The sequence below is a fragment of the Vidua macroura genome, chromosome 6 (genome assembly GCF_024509145.1).
Source record: "Vidua macroura isolate BioBank_ID:100142 chromosome 6, ASM2450914v1, whole genome shotgun sequence".
Lineage (NCBI taxonomy): Eukaryota > Metazoa > Chordata > Aves > Passeriformes > Viduidae > Vidua > Vidua macroura.
The window spans coordinates 3451366-3472272 of NC_071576.1; the positions used below are offsets into that span (position 1 = coordinate 3451366).

A 20907-nucleotide genomic window follows, 5' to 3' on the forward strand; every position below is an offset into this window, starting at 1 on the left:
GGATATCATGGTCTTGGTGGAGTGAAGGAATAAAGACAAGACACCAACAATCGTGAGCTACATAATCTGTATAAAAAAGCTTTTTTATTTCCTTCTTCCCCCCACCATTCACACTGATAAACAAGATTACCTGCAGCCCACCTTTTATTAGAGTCTGAACTAGCTGCATTGCCAATCACTAGCCAGACTCCTAATAAGAGGAATCACATCAACATTTACATCAGATGCAATCTACAAATAAGTTATAGAATCATAAAATGGTTTGGGTTGAAAGGGACCTTAAAGCTCATCTCATTCCACCCCCCTGCCATGAACCTTCCACTACCTCAGCTTGCTCTAAACCCTGTCCAACCTGGCCCTTAGCATCTCCAGTCTCAGGGATAAATCTCAGGGATTCTTTCTATTATGTACTTGTACTTACAGCAAACAGCTTCATTAGAAGTTCCTGCTGTTCTTTCACTGCCTGATTTTTAGCATTTTCATCAAATTCATAGCCATTTTTTGACAAGTAATCCATGTGGCTGTGAAATAAAACAGAACGCCAGTACTGCTCCTGAAAAAAAGGAAGGATGAGTATTGGAATTCAGAGGGGAAAAAACAGTCCACAGCATAATGCCTAATAATTTACAATGTATTTTATCCATTTATTCTTAAACATTCCTTTCCTGTGATAATGAGGGTGAGGGGTAGACAATTCTCCTTCATGTCAATGCCTACCAAGGAAAAGATGGATAACAACCACACTTCTACAAACTGATCCAAACAGTTGCCACAGATGTTGAATTCCATTTACATGACAGGCTTGCAGCAGGATGAAACCTACATGTTTACCAACATGCTATCAGAATAGACAATTCTAGAACAAGTTATTTTGTGTTAACAAGTTCCACAGAAAACTGGAAGTGTTCCAGAATAACTCAGCAAACTTAGGAGTTTACCTGAGAGACACAAAATCTACAATATAAGTATGGCTATTAGACTAGGCTAGCCTTGTTCAAAATGATTATAAACTTATTCAAAACCAGTATGTTTTCATCAGATGTGTTAGAATAAATTTTCTTTACCTACACATATTCCCTCAAACCAAATCAACAGTTCCTGGCATTCTCATCCCATTATTTTGGGTAGAGGGAGGAATGGCAAACATACTCTAGCAGATAAAGAACAAAACACTTAACCAAAAGGAGGAGAATTCATTAAAAATGTCAGGGTGTTTACTATTGAAACTTTTTATCTACACTTCTATCAAAGAGAATAAATTTCCAATAGCATTAAACTGTTCAAAGGCTGAGGTTAGAATTGTATGTTCATTTCTCTTTTGTGCATTACAGCTGTGCACCACAAGTCTGAAATACTTAAACCAATGAAAATTGAAGAATAGAGTTATTTTTGAAGAAGAGAGTTATAATTGAAGAAGAGAGTTATTTTTCTAGAAGCTGTCCACGGGCACATCTTGCTTCAACCAGTCTGTAAATAAGCCAAGGCAGAAGACCTGTGTTTTCAGTGCTTATGAATTTGGATACTTAGTACATTTTTCAGAAATTTTGTTATGCCTAAAATAGTAAAACCCAGACATATTCAAGGGCATTTTGACTGGGATCTCCAAATCTGGTATCACAACCCACTAAAAAAGACAGACTTCACTGGTCAGAAACAGATCATGTGCAAATACAGCTTTGCATCAGCTCTGCCAGTTTTGTTTTGTGCTCTTCTAGGAACAGTTGTGAACCAAACCAGAGAAGCTCCACAAAACACTGAACCCAAATAACCCCCTTGGCCACGTGTTTTACTGAGGGTTTGCCCTGTCCTCTTTCACAGCAGAGGTGATTAACAGGGGTCTGGTATAATCCCCACTCACTGAGCCTCCCAGCTGTGGGCTCCACACCATTCCATACCTCCATCTGTCCCTTCTCTGTTTCAACTTGGCAATAAGGAAGTTTAAAAGGCAGGATTGCTACAGCAGGTCGTGGCAGGGTGGGAGGGAACCGGGCTCCTTTGCAAGGGATACACCTGTGCACAGGAAACAAAACACACCCACACTCACCAGATGTTCCACACCCAAACCAGGTCTCCTAAGCAGCAAGATACTTCAAGAGGATTTGTCCTTTGGAAAGTAGCAATTAAATGACTGGCTTAAATACAGCAATGTGTAGGATTGCATGATAAAGGGTTAGCTTTACATGGCAAGCAAGAAAAGAGTTCAAAACCAGCAAGGCACACGCTGCTCTTGTTCACACTTTAAACTCCAAATTTGGCACGTAACACACTGATCTTGATCTCCCAGAATGTTTGATTTAACAGCTGTTACAAAGTGTAAATGCAATATATTAAAATCAGAAACCACTGAACAACTGAAGGCACAGACTTATCGCTTCATTATATTTAAAGGAGTAATTTCTGGTAACAATCACTTAAGCTAACCATTGACTGGGGAAGAGCTGTGTTTCCTGCAGCACCAATGCAGCATTGACAAAAACATCTGGGTTTCTAAGCTGCTGTTTCAGAGACTTGAAAAAAAAAAAAAAGAACAGGATGCACCAGTGTTCTGGCTATCTCTTAATTAAGGCATGTGGTGTTTCTACAACAACCCTCCCCCCTCCTTATCTTCATTATGCTGCTGGCTTTGAGTAAAATATTCTTAACAATTCAGAGAGCAGCACTCTCCTTCTTGGAGTAGAAGGAAAAACTCAGGATGAGAGACTCACAGTTGACCATCTTTTCAATGTGATGTGACCTGCACATTTTTGGTGAATTTTCTGAAGGCCAACATAATGATTTGGAGGGAGAAACAGGCAGGGAAGTGACATTTTAACACAGGTATCAAATTATTTCCCTTATTCCAAAAAAGCAAAGTATTATGAAGAATGCCATCTAAGTTTAAATAAAATTAAGTTTCCCACCAAACTCTACAATTGTCCATAATTACTAAAGTAACAGAGTCTAAATTTCAGTAAAATTGGCGAGCTGATGGATTCTGCCCTGGTAGGAAAAGGTCACAGACCACTGAATAAAAACTGCTACAAATAAAGCTTAGCAACAAAATGTCCAGCATACATGTCACACTAAAGAGAAACAGTTATATAGACACACCAGTATAACATTTTATAAAGAAATGGTTAGCTTTCAGCTGAATATTTGAGCAATTTTACATCCAAAATGGTTCTTCAAGGCCACAGTTTAAATATTAATGTAATAACAGAGAGCTCTGCTTTATCTGTCTGATGATGTAGATGAGTTATAGGATTGGATTATTTTCAAAGTCAAAAAAAGGAAAACAAAGTGGGGGGGGGGAGAAGATACCAAGAACCCCAAAAAATGTGGAAAAAAAAGAAAAAACAACCAAAGCCATCAAAAGCAGAAGTAGATTTCTAACAGCCACCCTAACTTTAGAAAGTTTCTCGAGCAAAATGCAGTTTTATGAATGTGTCAATAAAGTGCACACACACCTCTGAGCCAATTAATCAGTTACAAATTAGAAAAGGCTAATGAGTTACTCAAAGCCAGTTTAATAAAGAATCCTCCCTGCAGAATTCTATTTGGGGAGTTACCATTTGCTGTGCATATTTACCAGGCACCTGTTTCAGCACCAGCTGAAGTTTGCAGTTTCTCTCTGTAAAAAGGGATTGAAAAAGGATTCTCTATGATTGAAAACCAAGACAAACAAATTGTTTCCTTGTGAATTATCTGACCTGAGCTGCTGGGGATTTTCATGGATGCCAACGACCCAGTAATGATCATATTTCCCTTTGCAATGCTCTCTGGTGTTGCACACTGGAATCCAAGTGTTCCCAAGCCCTCGGTTCAGCATCCGCACGATTCCCTCGGAATCCACGTAACAAGGGGTACCTGTTTGTAATAAATGAGAGCATTTCCTCTGTCAGGCAGCAAATTACAGCCCAGCAAGATGGGAGGGGTGGATATAGCTGGGAAATGATGGTTTACATATTTCAGATGGGCATCCTCTCTCCCAAACACAGCAAAAATCAGTTTGGAAAAGGCAGTTTCCTTGGAAAGATGCGCCACCTTCTGTCAGCCAGCACAACTGCTGGTCAACTGACAAGTTCAAAATTAAAACATTTTATGGAGAAATCAAATTTATACTGCTTGGACAGATTCCCAAAGGAAATCAGCTATTATACAATTACTTTTTATGTTTATTATAAAAGGTCCTCCCAAGCAACCAACTTTAGGGGGTTGGGTGCTCTTATGGTTCATTAACACAGCTTATTTCTTTTGGCTGAGCAGGAAAAGCAATCAGGAGAACAAGTTCTGATAACATCTGAATGGGAAAATACTAAAGATTTCTGACAAATATACTGAAAGAATAGAAAAATAGAATTTTGTTCATTGTTGAGGAGATTGGAAGAAAAAGTCCAAGTCCCAAGATCTACATTATTGAAAGGTCATTAATTACCCAAACCTCTCCATAAAACAACAGGATGGTTTGGGTTGGAAGGGATGTTAAAAATCATCTTGTTCCATGCCCTGCCATGGCAGGGACACCTTCCACTGCCCCAGGCTGCTCCATGCCCTGTCCAGCCTGGCCTTGGAACCTTCCATGGATCCAGGGGCAGCCCCAGCTTCTCTGGGCACCCTGTGCCAGGGCCTCCCCACCCTCACAGCCAGGAATTCCTTCCCAATTTCCCATCTAACCCTGACCTCTGGCAGTGGGAAGCCATTTTCCCCTGTCTTGTCCAAAGTCCCTCTCCAGCTTTCCTGTGATGCCCCCAGCAGTGTCAGTATTTCTCAACAGCACTCATGCAGGTGTTTCATACCTTCTGCAGAGAATCCAACCCACACCAAATAGGATTTCCTTGTCAGAGAAAGAGGGTCTCCATGCAAAATTTGTCTTTTCTTCATTCCTAGCTCCATCAGCTGTACCCCAAGGCACTGGTCCCCATCAAATCCAGTACCTAGGAAAAAGTTGTTCAATGACTGTGTTAGAAGAATTGGCTAAATAAGTTTTGATTCAAAAATTAATTCTAATGCAGCGTTACCCATGGATACCACTGTGAGACACACAATTATTTGATATTTTGGACACAAGAGATGTGCATAACAACAACTTCCTTAATTTCCTGTAGTAATTCCTTCTGGCACATCTGAAACCCAAATTTAATAAATTAATTTCGTTGTTGCAAAGTTCTCCCCTTCCCTACAGTTTAATCTCAGCATCCCAATATCAAACTCAGGCTCTGCTGTCAGAAGTCACAGGTCCATGGGTTGTGATGGATGTACTTGTTAAAAGCATCACCCAGAAGAGGAGAAGCACAAACATCATGAAGAAAAGAAGGAGAAAACACTCTCTGGTGATTACAAATTAACCAGTGTGTGAAGCCAGTGAGAGGTGAGTATTGAAAACAATCCCAGTTAAAAAAAAAAAAAAAAAAAAAAAAAAAAAGGGAGAAACCTACCTCTGTGATAAACAACTATCAGCTGCTCTCCATGTCCTGCCATGGACACCACTGGGCCTGGGAGACTGAAGATCCCTTTCTGGACTCCTCCAACTGTGAACACACGGACCAGCAGGGCAGTGGTGGCACAGGCAGCCCAGCCCTGGCCTAGACAGATGGCCTCAATCTCTTCATCCTTTGGCATATCCACAGTCCACTCCTTGTTGGCATCCCAGGAGCCAAAATGGATGCAGTGGAGCTTGCTAAGGCAGAGACAAAGAACCAACAAACACCTCAACATGAAGTAAATACAATATCTGAAAATACACCAGTATAATAAATTTTTGTCAGAGATCTCTGATGGAACTACAGGTGGCACTACAAATTTCAAGTGCTCATTTGCAAAGGTGTTGCTCTTATTATTCAAAAACTGAAGAGGTAGCTTGACCTCCAGTACTGTAGACTTAAAGTCTGAAGCAGAGAGAGTCAAAAGGGCTGAGGGGAGATTTTTTAGATGGAAGCAGGTAAATGTCCTCCTTGGCACCCTGAAATTCATTAGAAGTCAGTCACATTATGCTACCTTTCAAAGGGAAAAAAACATTAGAAACTTCAGTTCTTAATAATTGAAAACTGCCTATGACTAATCCACAGACATTGTGCCTTTTGAGAGGTTACCCATTTCCACTGAGAAAAACACTGACACTTTCAAAAATCAGACAATCAATATATAACAAATAATACTTTTAAAGGCTGTTTTTCAATTTACCACAAGGCTGTATGTGTGAAAATAAGAAGAAAGCTCTTTCTTCAAGATATTTCCACAGAAACCAACAATAAAATACTGTTGAAATTGCTCTTAAATGCAAGAACAGAGTTTAGCTGGCCCAGCTGCTTAAATCTTTCTATGGTTTTCATAAACTTGTGTTCCTCAAACTTGAAATTCTTATGGGTATCTCCAAACATCTCCTTAGCAACAGTGTGAAAAGAAATTTAGCTGAACCCTTATGACTGATCTTTGACCTGAGCAGAATGAAAAATTGTTGTTCATGTTTACAATTTCCTTTGAGCCTGCATTGTGTGAAGTTTCCAGTATACATACGTTTGAAAAAGGAATTAAGATGAAATTCTTACGAAACAAATTACGTTTTTCAATATTCTTGAAGTCTTCAAGAGTGGAAGCTAAAATCCTCCTCGAGAGTGGTCCCATTGTCTCAGGTTTAGCTGAGTGTGTATTCAATTACCATCTGTTAGAGGGGGGGCAGTTCTCTTCTGTTCATTGGGCAGTTTTTTCTTTATCTCTTCCACAACCAATTCTCCCTCCAGGAGATCTCTTCTGTTCATGGGCCATTAATTATTAATTATCTTCTGTTCATGGCCACTGAGTGTCCCTGCATGGCTGAGAAAATTCCATCATCCCATGGGGAGATGCTCCACCCAGGGGAGGAGCCAAGCATTCCTACCTGGATACAATCTGACCTTGGGAACACCACAGCAGCCTTTGCCCACTGCATTCCCAGAGGAGCAGCTTTCTGCCCCACTGCATTCCCAGAGGAGCAGCTTTCTGCCCCACTGCATTCCCAGAGGAGCAGCTTTCTGCCCCACTGCATTCCCAGAGGAAGCCCAGGCCCATCTCCAGCAGCCCTGGAGCTTCAGAGGGAAACTCCAGCCTTGTCCAGGATCCTGCTCCAGCAGAAGCACAGCTGGCACTGCAGGAGGGTTGAGCCACCATGGAATGGCACTGCTGCCAACACCCTGACCCACAGGCTGCCAGGGCCTCTTCTCACTCTGGCAGTGTTCTTTTGTTTTGGTTTGGTTTTTTGTTTGTACTATTGCATTTGTATTTTTCGTTTTCCTAGTAAAGAACTGTTATTCCTATTCCCGTATCTTTGCCTGAGACCTTTTGATTTCAAAATTATAGTAATTTGGAGGGAGGGGATTTACATTTTCCATTTCAGCGGAGACTCCTGCCTTCCTTAGCAGACACCTGTCTGTTCAAACCGAGACACCCATAAATAAAAAGCACGATCAAAAGCCAAAAAGCTCAGAATCGATAAAAGCTGACAACAAAAGCCGAAATATTTGAAACAAGTTAAAAGCATCTCCCTATCATGGGTTTTGCAAAACAAGGCCATGACTTACCTTGCAAGTTCCTCTGTACTCTCACAGGCCAGCAGAATGGCTTCAGTGGAGAGGTCAGCCATGGTGTGGCCCAGGGAGTTGGGGAGGTGAGTGGCGTGATGCACAGAGGTGTCGTGGAACTCGATGTCTATGGCGTTGTCCTGCTCGTCGTTGTAGCAGCGAATGATTCCAACCGAATTCCACACCTGGCAAAAGGAACCACACACACCCAAAAAACCCCATCAAGTCAAATGTGCTAAATCATCAGATATACTACCCTGAACCAGCCTGCTGTAATTATTTTATCTGAAACCAGAGTGGGTGGCAGGCTGGAGAAAGATTGAAGACCGTGTAATCGGGACTTGTGGTTTGTAACATTCACATTCTCTGGACACAGAGACATAATTCTGTCTCTCAGGAGAAGCACAGAGAGAAGAAGAGAAAACAATCTTTATCTCTGCTCCTTTGTTTTCCCCATGTGGAATGTGGTGTGGAGATTGTTTACCTGCAGTGATTGCTGGGTTGGATTCTGGTGAAGGTTGTTTGGGGTCAGTGATCAGTGGGATCCAGCTGTGGCTCAAACTCTCAGCAGAGTCACACGTTTGAGTTAGGTAAGTAAGAAGTAAGTATGTAGAATAGGACAGTATCTCTTTGAATAGTATATTAACGTAATATAGTATAGTTTTAATAAAGCAGATCCTTCAGCTTTCTGATCTGGAGCCAGACATCATCATTTCTTCCCTGGATCTGGGGTTGCCCTGGTTTTACTATAGTGGTTCCTAAAACAGCTGAATTAAACAGAAAGTTTAACTCTCACTGCTCTGCCATCTTTCTCTTTACCTAATTAAATGTAAAGGACTTGCAGATAGAAAGAAATAGTGAATGTATAACATACAAGTCTTAACAGCACAAAAATATCCACAGTTCTGACTTAAAAGGATTTTTAAATGGATTTGCTAGAATTGAGTAGCATGGGTACAAACTGCATAGCTTGATATTGTCTTAAAGCAAAGTATTTATTTCTAAAGCAACTGAAATGCAAACCAAAACATTATGGAGTCCTTGCATGAAAATAAAGCTACTTTCTATTACTTAACTTCACACTGCAAAGTATTAAAAAATATTGGACTAGATTAAAACACGACATGAAATGGACAACATTAAATACAAAATTAATACTTTAAATCTAAATAACCAGCATCTAAATCTAAATAACCACACAGATTTACCATGAATCGATGCATCAGATGCACAGGAGTGGAGCCAGACTGGAAGGGCTTTTGCCTGGGGGTTGGCATTGGCCCATCATAGAAAGGCTGTTGTGTAGATGATGGTGGCAAAGCTGAAAAGCCACCAGTCTGATCATCACCATCATCCTCCTTCTCAAGAAGGCCAGAACTAGCTTTTATCAACCCAATATCTAGAAATTTAAAAAAAAAAATCTCTCACACACAGTATTATGACAGAATATAGGTTAAAAAATTTTAAAACAATCAAGATTTCTCTGGAAAAACAAAGCAGAATATATCTGAGTAGAGGATGCTAAAGATCATCCCAGTAAAAGAGCTCTGGAAAATCAGTTCATTGTGTACCTAGTGAGTTATCATCATCTTCAATTACTGCCCGTCTCATATGGCCTGGGGGTTGCATAAGGTCATCAGCATCATCCTCATTATCTCCAGTTTTTGGGGAAGAAGGTGGTTCAATCATATCCCCATTTAAATAATCATCATCATCTCCATCAAACAGATCGTTGTAGTCTTTGGCCACTGCACTGGCAACCTACAACCAGATCAGCCATCAGCACAGAACTTCCTTTGGACATGGAACTCAAGAAATAAATTAACACACAAGAGGGGACTTATAAAGCACAAAACAGAGTGCTCCACATAACCTAAATAATGATATTCATTCAACAAGTCATTGGTACTGAGCACCTTGTCACTTGGCTTCTCTACATCACCAATATTTTCCAACAGCCCCAGATTTCCTTCATTGTCTGTGTAAGCAATTTGCTTATATTTAGGGTGCCATGCCAGTCCACAAATTGAGTATTTTTTCTCATGCTTCATCCTAAAAAGAATATGAAAATAATGGATTTTACTAAGCACCTCAGGGCAGAACCTTCCCCTCCAAGAGTTATTGCAAAAAGTGGTAATTTTCATTCAGTACAAGAAAGTGATATTACACATAATAAGATAATTAATAGGTCACCTTCAGAGTAAACAGCTGCTATAAAAATAGAGCAAGTCTTCCTTTTCTATGAAGAAAATAATTTAAGGTTTAAAAATCAATCAGAATATTTAGAAGACAAAGGAACTTCTCAGCACTCATTTATTCCAGAACCATCCAGTTATAGAAAGAACATTATTTGTTTCTCTTGAATAAACTGGTAAATTAATCCTCTATCTTTTCCGCCCTTTATCCTTACAGAAGTCATCCCATTAATTATTTATGTAATCTGTCTATAATTCTTAACATAGAGATTGCAGTTACAATCATGTTTCTTACACAGAATATTCAGATAATTCTCTTCTTCTCTACCTCATTTAATAATACCTTTGATCTTAATTGGGGGGATATTTACGGCTTTTTAAGAACTTTAATTAACCAAATTGCAATTTGCCAGTCTGTCCTTTTTGGCCTACAGGTGAGAACGGCTGACTGATGGACCTGTGTTTCCCTCTCCCTCGAGAAAACATGTTACTGGGGTCTGGGATGAGAGGAAAATTTGTTTCCATCAAAGCTATCCTTTAATCAATCATCAGTTTCAAAAAGAGTAACAGATATACACAGAAAGACAGATTCTGGGATTTGAACAAAATCCACAGTTAAGTCCCTTCCCTAAGGTGCCTGACAGGTTAAACCAGAAACCCCTCATCTCATCAGGGCTTTTCAAGAGGCAGAGTTCTACATTTGCACAAAAAAGTTTTACAGAAAAGACCATAAAATTTTATTTCAAGAAAAAGAGATGAACTTGGGGATTTATGGAACAACACTGAATACCTCTCTACGCACTGCTGGGTTTCCACATTCCACACTACTAAATTCCCATCCACACTTCCAGCTGCCAGGAACTGCCCACAAGGAGACCAGACCACAACATTCAAGGGCTAAGGAGAAAAATGAAACAAATGGTAATAAGAAGTAACAAATGCATGCACAGTATTCTTATCCTGGAGCTTAAAACAGACAGATGTTCTGGAATAAAAAAAATAAATAGTCATCTTTAGCAGACCATACCCAGCCTTCTGGATATGGGCTGGGGTTATGTAGCTCTTTTTCTTTAAAAACTATTCTAAAAATGATTGCTTTAAAAAAGACACTCTAAGATAACACACCTATTTTTGTTTCAGAATATGCATCTTCTGTCATTAAACAGTGCCATGAGGCCAAACAAAACCCAATTCTAGACATGCAGAAAGAAGCAGAGTGTATTTTGCAAACTCAGCACTAAACATTGCTTTATTTATTTTGAGCTTCATACAGTCCCCTAAATTTAAATCCAAGGCTGTGTGTTCTGCATCTTAATAACACTAGAAGGTGATTCTCTTCAACCCAAAAATTCCCAAGTACATAGTGAGGCCAAAAGAAAGAAGGTGGCAGGGTCAGGTCTACTAAATTTCAGCTCAATAAAATAGAAACTGAACAACCGACATCTCTGCTCCACACAGAAATAATACTCCTGACATTTTCTCTAAAAAGCTCAGTATTTAGAGCAATTTGTGAAAACAGATGTTCTTCAGCTGCAGTGGGTGAGTCACCAGGAGACTTCAGAGACCTGGTGGGTTACTATAAATGAAATAGGGGAATCAGAGCCACATGAAGGTGTTTGACACCACTCAGCATCTCTGCCCTGTTTTCCAACAGAAAGCAACAGGATTACAAATTAAACAGAAAATGTGAACAACCATTACCAAGAGAAGGGGGCCAGGGAGAGGTACTGTGCAGAAGACAGTTTCTAGCAGAATAGCATTTAAATTACAGAGTATTTAACAAGCCCCTGGTTTCTGCACCTACCTGTGTGATGGAGGCATCTGACAGATCAAATTTTCTATCCCAGGTCTCTCTTCTGTACAGTTCAACAACTTTATCTACAGGAACTGCCAGCAGCTGCTCAAAGGAAAAATATTACACCATTTAGAACAAGTTACCTGTCAAACAGAACACTCAAGCAGCACATTTCCTTCATTCAGAAGCCTCACAGATGTGACTGCCTCAGGATTTAACAGCTCTCTAACATCCCAGCCATGCCAACTGAGAGAGCAAGCTGAAGTAATTTAAATTACAAGGTTCTTTAATGCTTTCCACAGGCAACAGAGCAAAACATGATTTTTTTAGCATAATCTTCATTTCCTTCTGGCAGAAAACTGCACCATAAGGTTATAAGTTCTTATTTTTCAAAACATGACACACACACATAGTTTTCAATGCCCTGAGCACAAGGCTTAGGTGATTCTTTACCCTCCCTCCCCAAACTCCTTCTGATCAGGTTACCATTTCTCAATAAATCTGATTTGAATAGCTGATTCCTGAACCAGCTCATTTCATCTTCCATAAAGCTACATTGATGTTACTGGCTGGTTATTTCTTTAGGATTTATTTTTGTTAGGATTCTAACCATTTGCTCTGTAAGAGAAGCAAAAAACAACTGCTTACATTTTGAATACATGCGAGTGTGAAGAACTAGCCTAAAAAGGGAAAGTATTTGGTTTTATCCAATATGGATATTGAAACAATTTGTACTGAGGGTGACATTCACTCTTCCATGGAAAATTGATATATAACACTATCATAGCAGCCAGGGATTTTGAAGAATCATGGAATCACTTAGGTTGGAAAAGCCCTCAAAGGTCATTAAGTCCAACCGTTAACGTGACAGTGCTATCACCACTAACCCATGTCCCCAGGTGCCACATCCACACAGATTTTAAATCCCTCCAGGGATGGGCACTCCACCACTGCCACTGGGCAGCTGTGCCAGGTCTGACAACCCTTTCAGTGAAGAAATTTTCCCTAATATCCAACCTAAACCTCCCCTGATGCAAACTGAGGCGATTTCCTCTTGTCCCGATGTTTGTGACCTGGGAGAAGACACCAACCCCACTTGGCTGCAACTTTGATCTTCAGATGAAAAGAAAGGGAGCAACTTACTGAGGAAATATTTACTGACTAGGGCAAAGTTTACTCAAAGCAGAGGAGGACAGGACTCCTTTGATGCTCTGTTGTGAACAATTTGATTACTTCTCTCGTGCACCATGTTCCTTCCTATTCAGCACACCTTGTTCAATGCTGGTTAGGGCTGAGAGCTGGGCTCCTGCCAATCTCAGTCTGGAGCTTAAACAAGGAGCCATTTCCAGCTTTTTATGTTTCCTCAGGTAACTTCACCCCAAATATTCTCCTTACTCCCAGTAGGTGTAATTTGGGCTTGCCCAGACTGAATTCTACCATTGAACTCAGAGGCAAAAGAAGGATTAAGATGTGATGAAAGAATGTCACTTACCTTGCCAGTGCCAGGTTGCCAGGCAAGCCTGCAGATTGATTTAGCATTTATCACATCATTACATTTCTGCAGCAGCAGCCAGCTTGTCGTGCATGTCTGAAAACAAAATTTAAAAAAATAAGCTTTTTAGCTCAGCAAAAATCTGCTGTTTAGGACAAATTCTTAAAGGAAATGGGTGAGGAAAAAAAACCAAAAAGAAGAAATGTATCTCAGCTGAAATAATCTCTTTCATGAAAATACAGTAGTACATACTGTCTTAAAAATAATTTGTCAATGTAGCCCTGAAACTATTTTAATGACAATAAAACTACTTGTAACAGAAATAAGATCACAGAACATGTATTTTTAACCAAGTACAGAACAAATGAGCCCATCTATTCTTAGATGATGGAGAAATGTAGCCAAAAAGCATTTGTCAAACCCAGATCAGCTGCAGCAAGGTGACACACCACAGCCTGAATATGGTCCCAGCTGTATGAAGAATGAATGGCTGTGATCTCAAATCACAGCACAGATTCATGCATCAAACTGCCCCCAGCCGTGGAACATTCTCAATATAATTTCCCCAGAAGGCAGCCACTGTCAGTCTGGAACATGAGATTTCACACAACTATGCTTGTGTCTTAAAAAAGTAGCAAGCCACAAGTGTGGGGGGGTGTATTTTCAACTGTACTTACAGGAATAATTCCACAGGGATTCTTATTCCAGTCAGTGGCATTTAGCAAAACTAATGCCATACCCATATGCAGAACTTTTAAAGCCTTCACCTGAAATTCTCAGGTTCCTTAGAGTTCTAAGAGCAGAGGCTAAATGTGTTTACTACAGTTAACAAATTGCTTATTTTAATCAAAATTCCTCAGTCCTGAAATTCTGAAAAGAGGAACCTGATGTCAGTTGCTATCCTCATTTTGTCCTTGGCACTTACAGTGCTGGCCAATTAGGAGAGATGAACGGAAGGAATCAAGGATTTCACAGACGGGAAGAACAAAACACAGCTACCCAGGCAACACTTCATAATCAGGTTTTGGAATTTCTCCCAGAAGCAGACAGAAGTATTCTGTGAAGTGTAGCTAGATTTCATCCCCAAAAGGAAAATCCTACTCCAGGAGGGTTATTTCAGTCCAGCTCTTCTTGCTGTCTGTGAAATCCTGGATTGCTTAGGAAAGATTTCACATGGGAAGGGCAGCCTTTACCTGATCTGCAATGCTCCAGACTCTGACAGAACCGTCACAGCTCGCCGAGGCCTCGGTGAGAGAATGGAGTAAACAAATTAATAATTAAAGACATGGAGAAATAAATGCTACAAAATTGAAAAATCCCCATAACCAATGCCACAGACACAGGATACACAGACAGTTTTAAGAAGAAAGCCTCCCTGTTTAAACCACTTTAAGATTTATAACTTTCCAATGCTGTCATCTTGATAACTGTACTCAGCTCCAAGCTGCTGTAATTACAAACCCTCATACTTCAAGTGAGCTATTTATTTGCAAAAGAGGCTCAAAATTAATATTAAATATCTTTAGTCAGGTACCTTTCCTCCTCTAAATTAGATTCCAGAAGAGCACAGACAGTAACTGATTAGTAAAGCAAAGACTGAGGTCTCCTGGGATGCAACAAGTTGTGACAGACTCCATCACCAGCAAGGTCAGATGAAATGAAATTGTCTCATCTGCCCAGTCACTGGTTGGTTTTTTTGGTAAAAAAAAAAAAAAAAAAAAAAAAAATTTTCCCCAAAGGAAAATGAGATTCAAAGCAGAAAGAAAATAAGAAAAGTTTATCTTTTTTTTACCAGGTAAACATCCTTGGGGTCAAAAGACAGGCTTAAAACAGGAGCATCATGTCCTCGGAATGTTTTCTGCTTGCTGCTATCAGTCACCTCCACAACTTTGATCATAAAGTCACTGCAGATCACAATGACATAAAATTGTTAACATTGCTATTAACAATGACAAACTGTGTTTTTATGGCAATAAAAATTGGGCATTAAATATCTTCTGGGGAAGTTACAGCTCTCAACACTATATGATGTAATGGAAAATGAGAATCTTGAGGCTTGTTACAATAGGAGTCAGGCCAGACTGTTTTTGTCAGAAAATTATTTTTGTTCGTGTCAAAATTCATAAAATATGGTTGTTTTTTGAAGAAGATATTATGCACGCACAGACCATATATCTCTTCAATATAATATTCTACATGATCCAATAAAAATCTCTGCTCAGATACCAGAGAGCTGATGATTTAACAAGAATTATCTACTGAGTGGGACCAATATTCATTAATATAATTATTTGGCCAAGCAGCTTTTAAAAAAAAGATGGTATTTAAAAAAAATAAAAGTAGTTTGTGTGACTTTTTAACAGGGTTTTAAAGACTATTTAGTGCATCACATACAATAAGAGAATTTTAACAATTTCATTCCTTCTTCCAAAATTTCAGCCATTGCTGCAGTTTAACTCAAAATATCAATCATAAATCCAAAGACAAAGAGTTCCTGTGATAAACTTCCAGTACCACTCCCTCTCAAACCTCATAGCAATACCCTCAGAAATTTCATTTTAGGATCTCATTCTATAGGGTTAACCATTACTTTTGACCTTTTTCACGTAGCTTATGGTAACTTTGGCAGCCAGTTGGATGTTAATTTTTATACAACTGAAGTTTGAAGATTTCATGTAAACATGGAGAAATCTGGGACGAATAAAAGCAATTCTTCTCAGCTGCACTCCTTCACTTCATGGCTTTCACCATTCTCCTTTAGTATGACACAAAGACTTCACTGAGGGGTGGCCTGACAGTCTTGTGAGCTCTTTCTCCTAAAAATGTGGGAGCCCCAGTCAGGCTGCAGGAGTTCTAGGAAGTTTTAGAAACAGCAAAGAGTTTGCTGTCTGCCTAATCTCTCTAATCAAAGCTGGATCCTGGGGCAGAGCTGTTCTCTCAGAAACAAGCACTGGCAGAGGGCCCAGTGCCATGATCCCTGTCAGATTTGGAGATTACAGTGGTTACTGCCCAGCCTCCCAGTTTTGGTGGAGCTGCTGCCAGAGTTTACAGTCCAGCATGTTCATCCAAAATGCTTTTCTGGTTCAATTCACATTTAGAAGAGTCAGGAAGCAGATCTCTACAATCTCCCCTATGGAGCAAAATTCCAGAAGAGAGGCAAGCAGACAGCTTGAATTAGCTATGACTGCCCAAAGAGTTCACCAAATGCAATTAAGAATCACCTGAGCCTTAAATTCACCAAAAAACCCCACAAAAAACTCATTGCCTGTTGGCTATTTTACCTCCTCTGTTAAAGGACTAGAGTATATTCTGAAAAAGCACACGTGCTGCCCTAAGAAAAGAACTAAACTACATATTAAATTCCCCTCAGGCAAATCTTGAAAGTGTCATCTGTTATCATTTGGCAGATCAGTGATGCTTATGCCAGAGAATGACTCAAAGCTCTCACACAAATCAGAACCAATCTAACTTTTAGATGTGCACATTCATCTGCGGCTCCATGATCCTGAGCAGCTGGGACATCATCCTCAGCTCCCGGTGACAAAATCCAATGTCTCCTCAATGAGAGGAGACATCCTTAAGGGTGAACACTTGTGCTTCAGACTGAGAGCTGAAAACACTCAAGACTCCCAAAGAAAAGAAACTATTTCACAACACCAGCCTTCTACATAAAACTACTTGGTGGATCGAGTATCTCCCAGAGCATTGTTTCCTAAACTCCTCTTCATTCCTTTCTTCCCCTCCACCCCCTTGAAGGCATTTTCCAGCCCTCAGAGGTTTGTGACCTCATTGATAACAATCAGCCTGTGAGGAAGTTTCCAGATTCTGAAGGGCAGCAGTGCTTTTCCTCACACATTACCTGGATCCAGCAGCAACTTTGGTGCCATCAGGACTAAAGGTGACGTGGTTGACGGGCATGGTGAAACGAGTGAGGATCCCATCTGGAGCTCCCTCGGGAAATGTGTGGATCTGGACAGTGTTGTTGGAGACTGCTGTGATCAGCTTTCCATTCTGACAACAAAATCAGCCACAAAATCTGGCAGTTAAAACACATTTATGCCACAGAGACAAAAATCCCGCTCTGATGTCCCAAATATTTTGGCAGATTAACTTTATTCCAAAAAGGTCTGACTGTGAGAAATACTCTTTAACTTATTTTTTTCCTGCCCAAAAATACAGAAAGCAAAGTAACTTTAATAATTTGTCACTTTAACCAAACTAACTTGCATGCTATTTAGATTCATCTGCTGCAGCATCAGGAGAGGGCACCCTTGGACTGGAATTCTCACTTAAATGCCACCAGGGAAAGATGAGAAGTTAATGAAATACAGCTCAGTTCTTTGTAAAACAGAAGGCAGATGTTTACTAAAAATTAATCCAGATTTTAAAAAGTGCAAAACAAAATAAATAATTATCCCATTCTTGGAAAATAATATCTTTTTGAGTGACAGTACTATTCCTCAGTTGTACACAGCAGTAAAACTTTAAAATAAATATAAAGAAATGGCTTATTTTCTTTTTTATTGTGTGTATTTTTTGCGGGGGGAGGCAGTATTGTGGTTGGGGTTTTTGTTAAGGTGTAAAAATCCTGAAGGTGAATTAAAAATACTGAAGGTGAAGGAAGCAGTAGTCAATAGTGAATAACCTAAAAAAATAAGAGATTAGATTTATTACCTAGATTACATCAACATCTCAGAACAGTCCCTCATGACATTTCATTAATGAAGATTAATTTTTGAAAAAGTATTTCCTAACATTTAAGTCTCCCACTGTTTAAAAATAAAACATCCCTCAAAACTAGGAGAACCTTTTTCAATTTTTCCCAGGATTTTTCCTCATCTAGTCTTTAACAGCTTTAGCAATTTCTGGCTTTGCTACCGACTTGCTAAGAGAACCCATTCAAGTCACCTCACTTGGTTTGTGAAACAATAATTAATGTGATGGAAATCTACAGCAAAATACCCTAAAAATCAATGATGAAAATAGATTTTACAGGTATTGAGGAATAGGTATATGAGGTATGTTAAAAAGGACACAAGAAAGAGGATTCAATTAAGGCAGTCATTCTGAATAAGATTTCAAATGATAATTCTTATACTGCAATACAAATATGTTAATACTGATTTGTTTCCTCTTTCATAGTCCTCTACAAAATCACAAGTAGCTGAAAAACAGTTTTAAAAATTCTCTTTATCATTGCCAGGTTAAATACACAGTATTTGTAGAACTGATGTAGGCTTCTGGAAGTCTTCTAAAATTGCCACAAAGACAATATTTTAGACCCACTATGACTGATGTAATATAAAAAAAATTGGACATGAAGGAAATAATGTGACAACTCTCGAGCTAAATACATGAACATGCATAGTAAAAATAATTGTTTTCTATTATATAAATCCTCTTCTCACTTCAGGGACACTGGGTCAGAGGCATCTTTAGGCCAAACAACAATTTTGAGAGTGAAACATCAAATAATTATTAAAAAAAAAAGTGCTACCAAACCATTACTCACTTTGTGAAAGCAAGTTTTGATTAACACAGATTATAACTCCTTGGACTTTAACACAGGCCCACATAAAACAACCTCTTGGCTTTCTTCCTAATACTTGATGATCACATCCTATGCTGGGAAAATTCTTGCAACTCACATGGTGAGAAAACACTGAAACAGCCTAAAAGGTTCACTGCATAATTAGCTTAATCTGCTGGGTTTGTTTCCTCAGAAAGGAGATCAAAGTCAGAAATTAATATAACTGAACGTGAAGGAAGAGGAGGGGGAAAAAAAAACATTATAAAAGTTTAGTTTAAGTTATAATTCCTCTACAACTGTGTTTGGGGTAGAATGAATTGTCAGAGGTAATTCCTGTTTATTGTTACCCACAGAGGCAGCATCCCTCAGCTGGCAGATCCACAGTCTGGAGGAAGATCCACAACTGTGAGGAGCTGTGTTAACAACCCTACCTTTAGAGCACATGAGTAGGCCTTTTCTCCCACATTAATGGACTTTGGATCATCATCATCCAGGTCTTCCCAAATCCTAACATCTCCATCACTGCCACAAGTCACAATGCAGCTGTGGAAAGACACAGGATTTGTTAACATCCAGGAACCTGCATCCTTTTTTAAGCATTTGGTTGGAATGCCAAACGAGGCTTCTTGTTGGTTTCAAGGGATTGTTACCAGACCATCTCTTATGAACTGCCTTTGCAATGATAATGAACTTAAGAAAGGGATAAAATAATATGGACTTTAACCATAACCAATATATAAGGTGTATCCTCTGAGTTTGTTTTGAGAGGGCTTGGGGTTTTTTTAGTTTACCTTTTAGTCTATAAAAAGGTAATACTAAATATATAGTTTGTATTTATACATTCAAGAACTAGTACAAGGAAGAGATGAAAATATAGCAATCCCAATATTGCATTCTTTCAACTATATTTTTAATTTCTTAGTGCATACATAACCGTATTTACTCCCACACTACACCGATTTCTGCTAAAATCCATGAAGTCACTCTCATAAAATGTGCATATAGAGTTTATATATATATAATACTTACTATATATACACACACATGAGGATATATATATATATGCTTGCATTTAAGGATATATATATGCTTACACTAAGATTTAAATCAATCGCTTCTAAACTTAGAGCACCTAAATATGTCACACAGCCAGTTCTCAGCACAGGCAAAACCCAAAGGATTTCTTGGACTATGCCAGGCCATAAATCCATCCCAGTATCTCACACAGCAGTGGCTGATATAGAAATTTACAGACTCATTCAGATGGAAAAAGCCCTCTAAGATCATCCAGTCCAACCATTCCCCCAGCACTGCCGAGGTCACCACCAATCTGTGTCCCCAAGTGCCACATCCACACAGCTTTTAAATCCTCCAGGGATGGGGACTCCATCACTGCCCTGGACAGCTGTGCCAATAGCTAACCACTCTTTTAGAGAGGAAATTTTTCCTAATACCCAACTCCTGGGAAAGCATCAGACAGGAAAAAGCTCATCCCTCTCTTGGGGCTGTTACCTGCCGGTGGCATCGAAGCAGACATCGGTGTGTCCCTCGGTGTGGCCGTACCGCATTGGCTTCTGCTTTGATGGCATCTTTGCTCCCACCTGTCTGCTCATGGAGAGGAAAAAAGAGGAGAAGTAACATCAATTAAAAGGAAACACTTCGGGAAGAGCATCGGATGGGGGGGACAAGGTGAGAGCCGCTGGGACACCCACCCATTCAACCACCTGTAGGGATGGGGACACCAAGGGAGTGGTGACACAGGATGGGAGATGAGGACACAGGAATGGGGAGGGGGAGCGGGGGACACTGCAGGGATGGTGATTTCACAGGGATGGGGGCACGGGGATGGGAGATGGGGACACGCTAGGGATGGTGACATCGCAGTGATGGGGACCAGCGGTTAGGGGAAGCCACAGGGATGGGGGCATCGGGAAAAAAGGCATGAGGATAGGAGATGGGGGCACTGCATATTGCGGGGATGAGGGACACGCTGATGAGGTCACGGGGTAGGAGACGGGGACATTTCAGGGATGGGAGATGGGCACACGGGGAGAGGGGGCGTGAGGATGGGGACACCGCGGGGATGCGGGCCCGGGTTACCGAGGCCCGGAGGGGCCTGGCATGCCGGGGCCTCTCCCTCGGCCGTCCCAGGGCAGGGCAGGCCAGACAAGCCGCCCGCCGGACCCCGGCAGCGACCCCCATTCCCCGCGGCTGCCCCGCTCCGGAAAGGCCCCGCACCGCCCGCGGGGCCTCGGTGGGGCCGCAGCACCACCACCACCCCTCCCACCGCTCACCGCCGGCCCCGCCGCCCGTTCGAGCCTTCCCGCGCCCGCCGCCGCCGCTCCGCCCTCGGCGGGGCTGGG

The 20907-nt window shown here is 40.5% G+C and overlaps 1 protein-coding gene across 3 annotated transcripts in view; it reads right to left on the reverse strand.

Moving 5' to 3' along the window:
- The window catches only part of WDHD1 (WD repeat and HMG-box DNA binding protein 1), a 28169-nt gene that overhangs the window by 6893 nt on the left and 369 nt on the right, over positions 1-20907 (reverse strand). The window contains exons 1-18 of one of the 3 annotated variants that reach the window (XM_053980985.1): positions 20839-20897; positions 20057-20149; positions 18976-19087; positions 16874-17025; positions 14807-14918; positions 14208-14258; positions 13015-13110; positions 11532-11624; positions 10518-10624; positions 9449-9584; positions 9104-9293; positions 8741-8931; positions 7533-7717; positions 5415-5656; positions 4776-4913; positions 3690-3846; positions 1896-2010; positions 422-553 (exon numbers count right to left, since the gene is read on the reverse strand). In XM_053980985.1, coding sequence (XP_053836960.1) covers positions 422-553; positions 1896-2010; positions 3690-3846; positions 4776-4913; positions 5415-5656; positions 7533-7717; positions 8741-8931; positions 9104-9293; positions 9449-9584; positions 10518-10624; positions 11532-11624; positions 13015-13110; positions 14208-14258; positions 14807-14918; positions 16874-17025; positions 18976-19087; positions 20057-20133 — 2286 coding nt within the window. In that variant the 5' untranslated portion in view covers positions 20134-20149; positions 20839-20897. Of the gene's footprint in view, positions 1-421; positions 554-1895; positions 2011-3689; positions 3847-4775; positions 4914-5414; positions 5657-7532; positions 7718-8740; positions 8932-9103; positions 9294-9448; positions 9585-10517; positions 10625-11531; positions 11625-13014; positions 13111-14207; positions 14259-14806; positions 14919-16873; positions 17026-18975; positions 19088-20056; positions 20150-20256; positions 20273-20838; positions 20898-20907 lie in introns of those variants that run through there. The other 2 variants (XM_053980986.1, XM_053980984.1) reach the window with 2 other exon arrangements.